We start from the raw sequence: 16,286 nt of genomic DNA, 5'->3' as shown, positions 1-16,286 counted from the left end.
CACAGGGCTAATTCAGACAGTGTTTCAAACACAGCAGTCTATGACAGCAAGACATTTCTTGTCTACTTCCATTACTCATAATTTCTGAACTACTCGAGGTTAAAATATCTTATTTTCAGATAGAGGACAGCAGATCCTATCAGTGAGTGGTCTAGAAGGGAGATTGAGTGAGGAGAATTTTCATATGTATGTTCAGTGTCTCAAACTGTACTTCCAATAACACTCATCTGGCATTTCAGTCCCCTCAAACACGTTTGGAAAGCTCACCAACTTGCTCTTGGTGGCTGGAGTGTCTCTGAAAGTGCAGAGAATGACAGAAGATTGTGAGGTGGCCTTCCTAGATTCATACAGCATCAGAGCACAACAAAGGTCAGAACCCAAGGAAAGATTTGAATTTTCATGCTGTGACTCTAAAACTTCCTATGGAGACTGAAGCAAAACCTACAGACGCAAACAACTCTGCCTATCAACCTTAAAAAGCTTGAGATTAAAAAGCTTGACATTCCATCTGGATGTAAAAGAAGGTTAAGACATTATACCGTTTCATAAGAAAAATATGAGATTGTTTAGTAGTACATATTTCTTGTTTAGCTGTATCTGAATTTTGCTGTCTAGGCCTCAATTTTCTGCTCTGATGTACACCTACGAAACAAGCTCATAGAGCCTTTATTCATGCAATGCTCCAGTTGAACCACAGTTCTAAGCAAATAAAATTACCTGATTTGGCATTCAACAAAAAAGATTTTTTTGAAGACCACTCATCCCGGAAACCTGCTTCAGCCAGATGTCTTTGTTCAAAATAGGAATTTAAGGTGAAACCAGAAGTCCAAATTCTAGTTTCATTTTTATTCTTATCAGATTACACTGAAGCTTCCTGAACTGTGAAGCAGGAAAGATTTATGCCTTCTTGCCCTACCTGCTATCCCTAACTCTTCACACAGACACTGCTACACACATGTTAAAATTATTACCATTCTTCTCTATCTGCGTCACAGTTGCAAAAATATCTCATATCCAGACAACTTTCTTCCAATCCACAGGCACACTGCTGAATGCCCGGAAGGGATCCTCCCCAGTAAAGGTGCTTTTCATTGGCACGGCCAACCCACCAAGCAAATGGCATTCCATCTGGATGAAAGGGAAAAAAGAGGGGGGGGGAAAGAGGAAAGAAAAAAAGAGAGAAAGAGAACTTGATAAGCAAACTGGATTCTCCCAAGAATGCAAAAGAGAATGAAGGTGGACATGTTAGACAATACTCAAAGAAAAGGTACAAACTGCAAAGTAACAAAGCACAAACTTTGCCCCAAGTTCTATTTTATGGAATACATGTTGAGAAAGCAATGGTCCTGCTGTAATCCCCTTAGGGCTCACATGCCAGTTACTCATGAGAGCCTTTCAGCTGCAAAGACTTTGGAGTGGTGAAGTCAACACCAGTGTCTGTACCAGCTGTGTCCAGCGGTTTTTGTGTGACACTGGGTGGTAGATCTGATCACTGAAGGAGTCTGGAAACAATCCTCCTGCCACAACTCACACCACACAGATTGCACTGTACCACACAGTATTGGACAAGGACCTCTTGTAGTGTCAACTGGTTTTGCAGGAGCCTCTAGCCCTTGATCAGGATTTCTTACCTTAGGACTCAGATATAAAAAACAAAAATCTACAGAAATAACACACTAACTGATATATTACTATGAACTTAGCACAGTTCCTCTCAAAACTAAGACTATAATTTCTATTGGTTTCTCAGGGAGCAAGATTAGGAATTTTAATATGTTGTCCATGGGTGGAATTTGCAAATGTAAAGTTAGATAAGATATTAAAACAGGTAGAACATAAGTTGGAAAAAAATATTTCTCTGCTTGGGAATCAATTTATCTCTGTGAAGCTATTTTCTACTTACAGGAGCTTTAAGATTTATGTATTTATATAAACCGAGACAGTTTTTTGTTCACATTTCAGAATCCATTATGCATCAAGCATTAAGTATTAATAGTCAGATAGAGTAAGCAGAATCTGATGTAATGAAATTCACAGATGAACCTTTTCTAAGACTGACTTTGTCTTCCAGCTCAGCTAACTTTTTCATTGACTCCTTAATCCTTAAATCAAGAAATGTAATCAGTTATACATACAGGTAGATGGCAGAATTTAACAAAACTGACATATCAAGATTTTTTGATCAAAGGAGCTTGGAAAAATAAACTATGGCTAATGAAGAAAGATGCATCAATTTATTCTTGTGCTTTTCTAACATTAATAGTAGGGAGTATTTCTCATTACACAAGGCAAGAAAATCTAAATTATGAAATGCAATCAAGGTTAACTGTAGAATGTAGGAGACTAATTAAAATGAGTTTTAGAATCACTTGGCAAAATTAATTCATATTTATTTTTCTTCTAAGCTAGACTGCTGAACTGTAAATTCATAAAAAAAAAAGGAAAATAAAAATAGGAAGAGCAACTCCATTCTCATGATACCAACAATTAAGACATGACGAATTTGACCAATACCCAGAAGTGCTCATTAGAAAAACACAATCCAAGTACATCTAAGGATTAATCTTACAAAAATGTACACATTCATTTTAGGCCTCATATTATTGTCAACACATTTATATTTTCTTTCTTTTCTATTCAGCTGATTTTCTTGCAGAAGTTGATTGCTGCAGCCAGTGCAACAGTTCTATACTATATTATTGGGAAATTACTCAGTAAAGCTTGGAATAGTAATGTTAATTGAATAAAAGGATGATTTGTCTAGGAGTAGAAATAGATATACAGAAGTGCTTAATCTAATTTTAAAAGTGCCCATTCTGGAAAAAAAAATATTTAGATAAAGATAAATTCTTCAGGCCAACAGCAAATAATGGTGTTCATTAATCAAATACAATCTGTGTCAGTTTCCTTTGGTGGACGCCATTAGATACTTAAACATATCAGTGAAAAAAGCAATCCTTCGTGTGTATTAAGAATAAGTAATTTCCTGACATCTTTTTCAGATCTGTTGTTATTTGTTTCATTGAGCAATACCAAGCAAACACATGCATATTCAGATTTATGCTATAGACTGGGGAAGTGGCGGAAGCACCACAGTTTGAGTAATTTACAACTAAATTAAATACAGTGCTAAAAAACAGAGCAGTCAACATTTTAAGAAACAATCTCAGATCGTCAAGGGAACAGGCTATAAAAAAACCAGTGTATTTTCCAAAATTCTATTTATTAGGCAGAGTTCTGCCACCTTCACCCAAGATGAGTTGATTTTTTTCACTCACTAGTCCCCCAGAAATCAATTGTAGTATTAAGGAAAATTATGCCCTGATTCTTCAAAACTGTTTTCCACGTGTTTAGTTTTTAACACATAAGAAATCAGAGCTTTTCAGCAAAGCTCTTCCAAATCTATGGTACTTCATCAATACCTGCAGCATTTAGGAATTCTGAAACTTACATCATATGTCATATACCTGTAATGTTGACGTAAAGCAATACTTCACAAACAATGCCAATCAATCTGAGATCCTTCCAGAAAGTTTACACCATAACACCTTGGCAGAGCTGGAGCATGTCTTGCATGGAGATTGAGTTTGGCCAGCTTGTGTTGATTAAAATTCTTTCTTCTAAGTGGGTATATTTGTTGCAGAATCCTCACTTATATAATCACAATACTACAATTTTTTCAAAGCATTATCAATTCACCACCACCTCAAAATGAATTAATTTCCCTTCTCTGGTGAAGCCACAGTCCAAATCAATGACCTTAAGCAAGGATTTAAAATAACCCCATCACCTTATGGTAACATAAGTCAGTAGAGTTCTACTTTAATATTTCTAAGCTATAAGGTCTATTAATAAGAAGTGCTACTAATTCTTCATTATGTGCTTACATTGATCCTAGCAACGCACCATTTAGTAAAAAATGTTGTCAAAAGCCTACTGCACAATTAAAAGTATTCTCTTCAATGCATTTTTTTCTATTATTAATGGAAAAAAATCGTCTGTAAGAAAAAAAAAATTAATGTTGTCTTTGAACCCCATACTATGGTTTTGAAGGAGAATATGTGTGAAAAAGTATCCCAAAACAAGCAAGTGCCAAGTGAATCAATTAACCAATGGTAGAACAGTGACAAGTTTCTTTCCAGTGATTTCTGTCTGCACTGCTTAAACTGCCTTAGGAAGATTTCAATTTGGATAACAAAATCTTCAAAAAAGGCAATTTTTGGGTTGTATTTCCTGCAGTGGGCAGGATGACAGTAATGTCTTTGTCTGCAAGCCTCTAGAAACAGCTGTGATATTAACACCATTGTTTTTTACCATAATTTATTATAGTATTACAATAAATATAACATAAGCGCACTATAGTAATATGAATAATATAATAAGAAGATATATATATATAATTAATTATAAAATATTATAAAACATCTGAGCAGGAAGATCAAATTTTATATCAAACTAAGAAATCCTTTGTGCAGTCAGGCACAGACTGTAAAAGGTACAGCTGGCACAGATCTTCTGAAAGAAGATCTGACATTTACAATACTGCACTACATGGGCAAGAACTCAGTTTGTGCCCGTCCAGCAAGGCAGGGAGGGTTAGGCTCCTCTCAGCTGTCAGTTCTCCAGCAGATTTTTCATACCTGGTCCAGCAGTGTGCTTAACTCAGCTGCTCATTGCTAGCTCCCTGTCTGGAATCTGCCTCAGCAGCAGCAAGGCTGGCACCCACCGTATTCTTCACCAGCAGAGAGGCTGAGGACTGTGGAGAGCGTAACAGACATGTGCAACTGGTTTCCAGTGATCCTTAGGAGATGCAGCTTGAGATCAAATTCACCTGCATTGTTATCTGCATCTTCTAGGGACAAGAATGGCTGAATTTGTATTTGGTGTCCTTCTACCAGCTTAAAAGAAACTCTCTTCTTAAATCTCCCTCATACTGACAGCTCTCTCATTTTCCTATTAAAAGGCTCTCTCATTTTCCTATTAAAAGGCACTCACATTTGTTGCAATACAATTTCTTTTCAAAGGTTTAGGTTTGCTCATGATTTAAATGGCATTTTTTTCAAAAAATATTTGCATAGGCACTCAGAAGTTGAAGGAGTGGCAGAAGCAGCATATTCCAACAGCATTTATACACATTATATGCATTTCACTGTTTGTACAAACTCCAAGCAACTTCTGTGGACTCAGTTTGCCTTTATACAGTCAGAAAGTCCTAGTACTGACTTTTATGTTTATATAGTGTGAGTTGAAAAAAAGCCTTGCATTTTTAGAAATATTATATTTAAAATATTTGTCAGTCTTGTCTGTATGATTTGTCAGTTTGTTCTTGCCATGGCAACAAACAAAAGTCTAATTATGGAAACATAGCAAGATAAATTGGATTCTGTGTTAAACTCCTGTGCTGTATAAACCTAAAGTCTGACACAGCACTTACCCCTAAGATAGTCAAGATTTTTGGCTACACAAGTTATTGAAACAGGTCAGTTAAAGGTCTTTTTCACCACCACTTCAGGTCAATTTATTTGCATTTGTCTTTTGAAACACTGAAAGCATGCTCTATTGTCTTGGCAATCTTCATGTTCATTTTATCCTCCTAATTCAAACCAAGTTAAGCAAAACTGAATTTGTAAAATCTTACATCTATAAATTTTACTGATGAAAATGTAAATTAATTTACTTCTATGCAGTTTTCTCTTGAAAGGAAAAATTCACATATCAAGAGGTAGTGAAAATTATGAAAAGACTGATTGTAGAATTGCATAGAGCAATCAAAGCCAATTCTTTGAAATCTCACTCAAACCCATTAAATATCTGTTTGCACTAACCACCTCAACGATATCAAATCCTGCAAATGGCTCACCTGATACATTGAACAATATGTGAAACAAGCAGTTAGCAGATTTTTTTCATACATATGTCTGTATACATACAGACACATATGAGGCAATTTCAACCTGAGTAACTGAATTCAGAGGCCAAGCTGGAGTTCAAATTATCATCTCAGATAATCATTTTTTAAAAGGCTCTTGAATAAATGGACAAAGCAGTGAGAAGGGAAAATTGACTCAATATTTTTGCAAGGGTTTATCAAGATCTTGTTTCCTCACACCAATTTTTTTTCCCCATCATAATATTTTTACAGGCTTTTATATTGGATTTTTTAACATTCAATTCACATAAAACCAAATTCTTCCCATTTGGCCTTTCAACAGGGAAAAAAATAAAGTTTTGATAAATCAAATAAAAAGTATTTAAAATAATTCTGGACCAAAAAAGGACAAATTGGAGAAATATTCCATACTTAGTTGAAAACACATAATTAATACCTTCTTAGAGGCTGTTTGTTCAGTGAAGAAATCTGTGGTGTTAATGATTCAGGATCTGTATTGGTTTAAACAACAACTCCCACCACTGGGAAAATAAACTGATAACTCAAAGCAGGCTGAGCTCAGGCTGTGCTGCATTAACCATGATGTGCTGCTCATTCTCTGAAGGGGATGCTGAGATTTAACAGTGAAAATGGTGCTCTTTGGTTCACAACCCTCAGTGAGGGTCTCATGGCTCTGCCCCTGCCATGTGGAAGCAACACCCACCCCCCCGAGATGTCAGGCTCTCTGCACCTCACAAACAACCCTGCTTTTAAGTCAAGATCAGGTTACCTTGGGAAAAATATATGAAATATGGACCAGGAAAAAATGAGAATCCCCATTGACACGTTTCCTTTGAACATTATTTACTCAGTGACTTTACCAAGTCACCCAGTTGGTGTTGTACCACACTACTCTGCTTCCATGGGGACACACACCTGTTTTATGCCTGTCTTATCTTTTTTCAGTACAGACATAATGACTATCTAAAACTTCCTTTTTTAACTTGAAACCTTCCCCATGGCAATCATACCAGTTTCATAGTCCTTTTTTTATCTCCTAAAACTATAACCCACATATCACTGCTCTAATTTTCAGAGATGACAAACATGGTTGTGTTGGAAATCACAGGTGGTCAAACACTGCACCAAGACAGTCACTTTCTGTATTGTGTACCAACTGTGCCAGCCAACATTACTAAAAATCTCTCTGAATTTGATTAAAATTTCTAGTCTGGTTCTGTTATTATTCAAATCAGCTATCCCAAAGTCAAGTAGTCCTGCTAATGCCAGTGGAACTACCCGATAGGCAAGACCACAAAGTTTGCTCCTCATTCTAAAATTATTTTGTTAAGTGTGGTTAAGAAAAGGGGAGAAAGGCAGTACTTTGCTGACATTTTGTTTCTTGTTATGCAGCTTTGCTGCCAAGGTGCATGGCTTTCACAGACTATCAGGTTGAAGTAATTGCTTTAAAAAAGAAAAAAAAAACCACATAGTAGCATTTGTCTGCTTCTCTTAAGCAGAGAAACTGTTCTCGCTCTAGAGCAGCTGTTACCACAGTGTGCTCTGTTCTTCTGGAGTTGTTAAAATATTCTCATAGATGAGACTGGGCAGAAAGAAGGTAAATAAACATGGACCTTTGCTTCTTCTACATTTAACAGGAGCTTAATGAGCCAAACTGCTGAGCTGCAATGGCAGAGTTAATGCCACTGCACACTTAAGAGTGCCTCAGCAAAAGCAAAGTCATCATCAAGCCTTTAAGAGACAGATTTGAGGATGAGCGTAAGGATTTCAGACCCAAATACATTTAGATGCTGAGGAACATTAAATCTACATTCAAACTAAAATTCTGTGCCTCATTAATGTCCCAGCTGAAGGCCTAAGAAGGCTTAAAATATTATGAGTGCTTGCATTCTCCTCTGCCAGCCCAGGCTGGGTTTTTTCCCAATAAATTTCTGGCCAAGTGACAAGTTTCCTGAAAGATGCAAGTGGGACTCCAGCCAACAACAGAAACTACGTGAACAGCTGAAGGCATGCAGTTTGGGAAGGACAAGCAACAACGAATAAACAATCCAAAGGAGATTATAGTTTTTAGGGACAAATGACAAAACAGGAAATGGCAGCTTTGAATCCTCAGCAGTTTTGCTGAAGATGAACTGGATATTCTACCCTGCTGAAACAAAAAATTATCTCATTTCCTTTATTTTCTGCATTCCAGTTCACCCTCACTTCAAAATTGTCCTGCTTGCTTTCAATTCCTTTTCCTCTTCCTCATTCCCCTTTCCTTTTCCCATTTTCTCTGTTTAGCCTAAATCCTCCAGGTAAATTCAGATAAACAAGCCTGACACTGCCTTAACAGATAAGCCTATGACATTGATGCATGTCCTGCCACATCCTTACTCTGTACTGGGACCAGAAACCCATCAATGCTCTGGATTCAATTGCAAATGAGTAATGACCATGGATAAGCCACAGTGGGCTCCAACATAACTCTGTCTGGGCCAGAGGAGCAGCTCCAGCTCAGCAGATGTCTGGATTTTTTTCCCCTATTATTCCCAGTAGGAATAATGGCAGTAAGATGAACCCATCATTTCTTGCCCTCACACTGCTCAACCAGCTCTTCTGTGTTCATTCTCATCCTCATTGCCAGCATCCTCTCATCCATTTCCACTGGAATGCCACCTCGTGAGGTGGCTCAATACAGTGCCCAGGAAATGGCCTTTCATTCTTAATCAGCTCTTCTGCAGACCTATAAAAACGGTTAGTGAGAATAAATAGTAGGGAGTGCTGAATCAACAGATTAATAAAGAGAAGATAAACCACATTATGTAATTACAGTTCTTGTGAAAGTGCTACAGGACTCTGAATGATCATGTTTGATTTTGGGGCTCTCTGCAGCTGCAGCAGACCAACACTCCACAGTGGTTCTCTAGAGCCTGAGGAAGACAAGGGAAGTGACATTTGCAGCCAGCCTGTAGTCAGACAGTAGCACAGCCCACTCTCTCTGTGTCCTGCTGAAGTCCTATCCACATTATCTTATGAGTGAATTGGATGAGGTGCCCACATGGAATGGAAGAAAGCATGGAAGAGATAATTGAGTTTATAACTTTAGACACATCATATGCTCTTCAGAGCTTTCTTTTTAAAGCATTTTATAATGGATGTGAAAGGGCCATAGGGAAAGGCCACAGGAAAGAGAGCACTGAACTAATGCACCTTATAAAATACTGCAAGGTGAGAGTAGCAGTTTATCATAGCAGTTTTTGTTCTTAAATGCTATTTAAGTTTTCATAAATGAAAGCACTTTCAGAGGCTAGAAATAAGATTGCAGAGGACAGAGGGGAATAGTTGAAGCATTTATGACTATGAATGGTGCATCAAACCATAAACCAATCATTTCACCACAAGAAAACTTCGTATTCAACTATTATTCATGGAAATGTTGAAGTGAGAAAACTTTTACACAACAGTAAAGCCACATTATAAGCAACTGTCCCAGGAAAGACTTCCAGGAAGAAACACTTTATAGCTTATTCATTTCCTATTATTTTCCAGGAATAATAATGGACAGATCCAGCATCCAGCATAGGAGCATGCAGCTCCAGTGAAATCAGGGAAGCCGTGCCAATTTGCACTCACTGAGCATCAGGCTGTTCACAGGAAGACTAAATAGCTGAGGCTGTACAGGACCTGTGGAGAAGTTTAGTCCAGCCTCTTGCTGTTCTGAAACAGATTCAGGATGTAAGAATTCCTTAGAAAAACTCTGTGGCTGTTACTGAGTCAGGCAAAAGCACCATCTACTGGCCTGAAGGACCTATTTCTAAAGGGGGTAAAAAATTATTTATGTATTTGATCCATTTACTCTTAAATTATCCATCATGATAATCCATCAAGCTCAAACCCTTGGGACTGGGCATGGATGAAGAGTAATGACCTTAACTGTAGCATTTTGCACCTGCTGTACTCCACCTGGTGCAACAATGGAGTCCCCAGTTCTGCACAGCTCCCAGGCTCAGGTGCTCTCACCTGCCTACCAGCCTGAGCCTTTCACCAAGAAAGTCCAAAAAACCCTAGGGTAACAGCCTGGCCTAATAGTGGTCTGAAAGTCAGGGTATAACTCAGAGCAGGTAGCTTGTTTATGAACACAAGCCAGCTGAGGTAAAGTTGAGTTGAATTAATCAAGAATTAATTCAATTCTTGCTAGAAATCATGGACAGTTGGCTGGATTACACCCACAATGAGACGCAACTAGATAAACTAGAAAAAGAAAATAGCTAAAATGGGGACATTTGGGACATTTAATAGGAGACTGGATGAGTTACAGAAAAACATGCTGTGGAAAGCAATCTTTGCTTGGTCCTTTGGGAGAAACTACATGCACTAATAACAGTTCTTCCCCACTCCTTTTTTTTGAAAAGTGTCTGAGTAAAAATGGAATTACCTTACTCGACAGAACTGTTTCCTGTATATGCAGTTTTAACTACCAGCATTAATAACGAGAAAAGGATCCTTATTATTACTTTTTTTACACCTGTTCACATTGCACCAATACAGTCACTAGTGGCTCAAATGGACTGTCTTCAGATTTGACAACCCTCCACAAAAGACAGATTAATTTTGTTCCCATTGCACTCGCAATGGCAGCTTCTAGGAATAATAAAATCTAGATTCAGGTATAGAGAATCTTTATTAGCACTATTGATTCATGAAGCAACAAGAACACACCTTGTCCTTCAGCTCCCAGGTTAATACAGCACAGCTGACAGTTAGAGAACAACATCTATTTACATGGGGTGAATCTGACCAGAAAGTCATTAGGACAATGCCATTTCCACAGTGTGCCTTTTTAATGTGCAACTTGTAAGTGGTTATAATTCCTACTGAATTTCATGGCTCAGATTGATCTTAAAGAAATCAGAAAATATCATCAGTAAATATGCTGAATATCTGGAGTAAAAATAGAAAAACAGTCTTAATAGAACATAAATTAGAAGAGATAATCACTTTAATTTTAATTTTGAATCACTTCAAAGCTGGAATCCCTAATTAAATAAATTAGAGGATTTTCTTAAAACTGATAGTAGCACTCTCAGATATTATTAGGATGGCATTTCTGTTTTGAAAAGACACTTTTGGAAAATGAGATCACATCTCAAGTTCTTTATCTCAAGTCCTGTAATATTACCTGAGCATCTTGGGTAAGAGAGAAGGAAGTCCAGTATCTCTCCCCATGCAGTTGTTGATAAAAAGCCCTAAGTCTAGTGGTTTAGTTTCTTTTGCCTCCATTTAGGATTTTTGTTTGGTTGGTGTTTTGTTTGTTTGTTTTTAATGGCAAAAAAGTTGTAAAGTCCCTGGGAAGAGCATGCAATATATCCATTGTCTTCTACAAGACAGGCATTGTAAACAGCTACAAAATTACACCAACACCCAAAAGAGAGCTCAGAGAATAATATAAGTACATTTCTGAGCCTTACACCAATTATGAGCCAGCAAGGCAGCCTGGACAGCACAGAAACCGCACTCTGAGCCTCTCCTCCTCCCCTTTTGTCACATCCCTACTGAACTGAAATCTCACAGGACCAGAACTGGATTGCTTATTTTTTGTTCTCAAAGCGTGTTAGTTGGCAAAAGACAACTCTTGAGTTGTACTTCTTATGATCAAAAATCCTGCACAGCAGTGCAGAAAGTCTGGTTTCAAGCTTTATAAAAAAAAAACCAAAAAAACCAAAAACAAACACCAACAAAAAATCAACCAACCAACCAAAAAAAGTGAACAAAAAGCCTCCCAATAACTTGTTGAACTGTGTTCCAGTATCTCTGAGAGGCATTACTGCAACTCATTAAACTTCTTTATAGTCTGATGTGTTACAACGCATTACAGAGCAATTGTAAATAAATAACTGCTGATTTGACACTGCTTTCAACTGCAGAGCAATTCTGCTTTCCTCAATGTTACAATTAATGTCAGCAGTTAATGCCTTAAGTGGTGGAATCGGAAACTCAGCTACAATAAACACATGCAGTCAGATTTCAACTTAAGCATACACCCAACCTGCAGCACGGCGTTAGTTCAGCTGTCCCTGTCTCAGGCTGCAATTACAGTTCTGTTGGTCAGAGCAGCAGGGGTACCATTTGTCATCCTAAGGAAGGCTGGAGTGCTGTGAAATTGGGCACTTTGGAAAAATGCAGCTGTAGCAGAACATATGTATAGGCAAGACCATGAAATGAACTGGCTCCAAGCCAGCACGTAAAGGCAAAAACAAGAAAATGTAAATGAAAAAAAATCATAAAACACTGTACTCAGAAGATGCTTCTATTGATATATCCTGACCAGCCTTAAAGGTCAGGATGACAACAATCTGTCTTCTGTGTGAGACTGCTTAATCAATTTGCAGCTCTTTTTTCTTCACCCTGTTAGCAACAGGTTCACATCTTTCAAATAGATCTTCTATTTTTGCTGCTTAATTGGTCTCAGGTTCCTATGTATCTCTCTATACAGCTATAACAAACATGGGTGTGTATTTACATTCCTGCACAGACTGTAGTGGATAGAATATGAACTGTTCAGCTCTGCTCTGCAGCTCTGCTATTACTAACAGAGATTATTATGCAGCTGAAGATAGGTTTCAGCTCCTGGAGCTGAAGGAAGAACTGAGCTGTACTTTAGCACTGCAGTAAATACTGGAATGGGCAGTGGCTGCGGAAGAATGACAACCATGCAACCTAGTCCTTCCTCTCTTTCCCGAAGCTGAACAGGCTTCTGTGTGTACTGTATTTAATGGTGAGACAAAGAACCAGGATGGGAGCCATTCTATCTACAAGCATCACAAAGAGAGAATCAAGAACTTTACATATGAAATAACTCTCTGCCATAGGCCCTTCATCACAGCTGATGACAAACCCTTCTGTGGGCTGCATCAATGCTATGAATCAAAAGTCCATAAGACCATCACATCCATCACCAGCTCTCCTTCCAGCAGTAAGGCTCCTTAGTGGAATGAACTTTCCTCTAGCCAAGTACAACTTACTTCAAATCCTATCAACTACTGGCTTGAAAAGATGCAGGCATCTCTGTCAGGTAGTGGTGCTTGGATGGAAACAACACAACTGAAGCAGGTAAGTTATTCTCTCAGACTGGTGTAGGATTTTGACCAGGTATTAACACATTAGAGTTTTCCAAACAAAACACTATGGAAGTAACAGGGATCAATCACTTCCATTTAACTGTCTATATCACTTGCCTGCTTTCTTTTCAAATATGGAACCCTAGGGGGACAGGCATCAGGGGAAATGAAGACATGAACAAGATCAGGCCCAAGCCTCATATTTAAAATATAAATCCCTGAGGGGCAAACTTCTTTTAAAAATATATGAGAGCCCCTTCCCTCCAACTTCTTCTTTCTACAGATATGCTTTCTGCATATGTACACCTCCATAATGGAAGTTTTTCTATGCAGATTTATGTTAGGAAATTAATAAATACAAGTTACATGTTTATGGCTGTAATGCACTTTAATGATTTTCGCCCATCTGAAGAGCAGAACAAATGCAAAGGCAAATATTACCCTGATGCATACTTCATTATGAACAGACTGCAGAAACAATCAGCAATAAGCCATCTCCTGCAAAGAAAAGAGACAACTTCCCTCCCCTAATCGCAGTGCTATTTTTCTTCCCTCAGTCAAACAGCATTTAGCAATGTTGATGTTGTGCTGTATATTTTCTTCCACCCACAGGCAACTGGCCAAGAGGTTTAGGTAAGAGGTATGATGCTTTCAGATACAGAAAACTGATGAGTTTAAAGGAAGCCACTCCTAGCACAGGAAGAAATGTATTTGTCTGAATTTAGATTTCTTTTCTCTTCCACATTGTGAGTAAAGATTTTAACCAAAAAGCTTTGCTTTTAAATGGAATACATAAATGACGCCCAAACAGCTGTCCTACTTAACACTACTATGTAAACATCTGTTCACATTCCTGCATGCAAATAAGAACATCAGCTTGCAAGTCTCTTAGACTCAGATTAGTCTTTATCAAGTCCTCACAGAAAACACGGGGGTGGAGGCCAATGACTGTGTGAAGTGAGAGGAAAAGAAATTCTTGAGCTTTTTTAGAGAATTGATCCTTGAAGAAAAGATGGATGATGGAGAATACAAAAAACCTAACTACATGCGAAAAACCAACATTTTTCAGTGTGTTTGCTTTAATGGAACTTTCCATTCCTATCTCTTCATGGTGGTTTCCTACTTCATCATATATTTTAACAGCTTGTTTTATAATTGGACTCTGTGTCAAATTTTTATCCCTCTTTATTCAAACCATCCTTTGAAAGTTCCAGTGTCCCAGACCTGCTCCTGCTGAGCTAAATGGGATTCTTGACATTGAGGTGAATGGAAACAGGACTGGGAAGGCTGTACGCCTCATTAGATACACGATTCCACAGCACCCTCTAAAATTCTGCTGAACTCTCCCTTTCAAGCAAATAAAGCTGGTAAACTCAGAGGCCATGAAATGTCACTATTACATTTCAGCACTTAAATACATACCTGATGAATTAGCCATCTTCTTGCCAGGCATCTTAGAAAACTGCAGCCCCTGAGGGATTTCCCCTGGCCGTTACCACTTATTGCAAAGTCAAAGAGAGAAAGCTAAGGTTATTGTTTTGCCTCTGGAATCAAAATATGCTGAGAGGGCATGTTAATCCCCAGACTTAAAGGTTTATTGCATTTCTAATTCACACCTAAGGTCACCATATGTCAAGTGAGTATGCATTCTGCTACCATGGCTACTGCCATCATTTTTACTCTAATGCTAAATAGTTCTAGATTGGAACAATACTGACTTGGAAACAGCCTAATTTAGTGCTTATAGCAGAAGACTGGTCTTCTGATTAACGATGGAAAATAAAATGTTCTGGTTCTACCCTTGAATTTTTCAGACTCTCCAAAATCACACAAGTGATTTAATCACTCTGAACCTTCATTTCCATATCAGAAAGTCAAAGAACTAAAAGGCCTGAACAACAAGAGTAAACAAAGCTAGTACAGCAACAACTGCATCTTCTCCACTGAGAAAGGTTAATGAATTAATAATTTTTGATTAAATTTCATTCAGCATTTAAAAATACAGTATGAGGTTTGAAATCTGTTACTTGTATCCTGACAGCACTGCACCATGGTGGAGATGCTTCCCTTTGCATAATGCATTAATGTGAATTTGACCACACAATTGTCATTCCTTGTCATTTAAGTAGTCTTACAGTTAAGCAGCCATAATTGTCCTTTGGGTGTTATCTTAAATACATTAAAAAAGAAATTGAATGCTTTCACCACATTATAGCTGGGACACTTTTTCAAAGCTAATTTCTATGTCTGTGAATTATTCATAATACTCTTCAAACAGGCTCTTCCGGATAAGGTAATTGACCTTGTCTGCATGAAGCACCTACTACCTTGCCTTGGGATAATTTAATCTACGATGTGGTCCATTATTCAAAGGTAATGTCTTTTCATTAGGTTAGGCAATATATTATCACTCAACTAGTCACCTAATTCTGCATTTAGCGTATTCAAGTTTTTACTTTTTTTGTCATAGGTTACACTCATCATAGCAATATCTCACATTTAAGTAGCATGGTGTAACAGTAAGACAACATTCTCTTGATAAATGGAAGCAGGACTTTGAGGACTCTAATTTCAAGATTTACTTCTGCATTTTAATCCTCAGCTGGCTTTTGTGTTTTCCATGGGTGAAAGCAGCAAAGGGTATCTATTCAGTAAGAACTAGTGTAAGGTCAAAACACAAGTACAACTCATGCACCAGGTGGCAGAAGTTACATAAGTTCACATACTGTTCAGTGAAATCACTTATGTACTGATGAAACATATGCTAAATCACAGGTACGACACGTATCTAACGTGCACAGTTTTATTTTGCTGTGTAGAGAAACCCCTCGTTGGTCTGCCATGTGAGGAAGCAATTAGCAAATGGTGGCTGTATCTCAGGCTGGCTCTGAACCATTGCAGCCTTCTCTGTGATACCATTATTAGGACCCAAATCCCTGCTACATATTCCCTTGAAAGATCTTGCTCAGTGAAGACCAAATTATTTTTTGCATATGTATGGAAGGAAATCTCTGCGAGAGAAAGCTAAACAGACGAACACCCAGCTCTCTCCTGTGCTCCAACTACTTTGAACCACTTTAGGAGAATAAAGCAGCTCTTAATCTGTTTTAGTCAGTCACTGACAAAGTCCTCCTGCATGAGTAAACTCTTGAGTGGCACAGCGGAGCTCCCCCATCTGGAGAAGCTCCTGCATCAATCCCACTTCTGAGTCCATCAAATGGCCAGAGATGGTATTCTAATTTATATTGCACCACTCCAGTAACCAGGCTTAAAGATGCCTCTCCACCCCTCTCTGC

General features: G+C 38.1%; 1 protein-coding gene across 1 annotated transcript in view; it reads right to left on the bottom strand.

Moving 5' to 3' along the window:
- Positions 1-16,286, bottom strand: part of CNTNAP5 (contactin associated protein family member 5) — a 273,054-nt gene that overhangs the window by 58,337 nt on the left and 198,431 nt on the right. Inside the window, exon 14 of the mRNA XM_038143362.1 lies at positions 972-1,128. Coding sequence (XP_037999290.1) covers positions 972-1,128 — 157 coding nt within the window. The remainder of the gene's footprint in view (positions 1-971; positions 1,129-16,286) is intronic.

The sequence above is a fragment of the Motacilla alba genome, chromosome 7 (assembly GCF_015832195.1).
Source record: "Motacilla alba alba isolate MOTALB_02 chromosome 7, Motacilla_alba_V1.0_pri, whole genome shotgun sequence".
NCBI classification, from domain to species: domain Eukaryota; kingdom Metazoa; phylum Chordata; class Aves; order Passeriformes; family Motacillidae; genus Motacilla; species Motacilla alba.
Note: the sequence above shows the minus strand (reverse complement) of the source record. Positions and strands in the feature narration are given on the sequence as shown.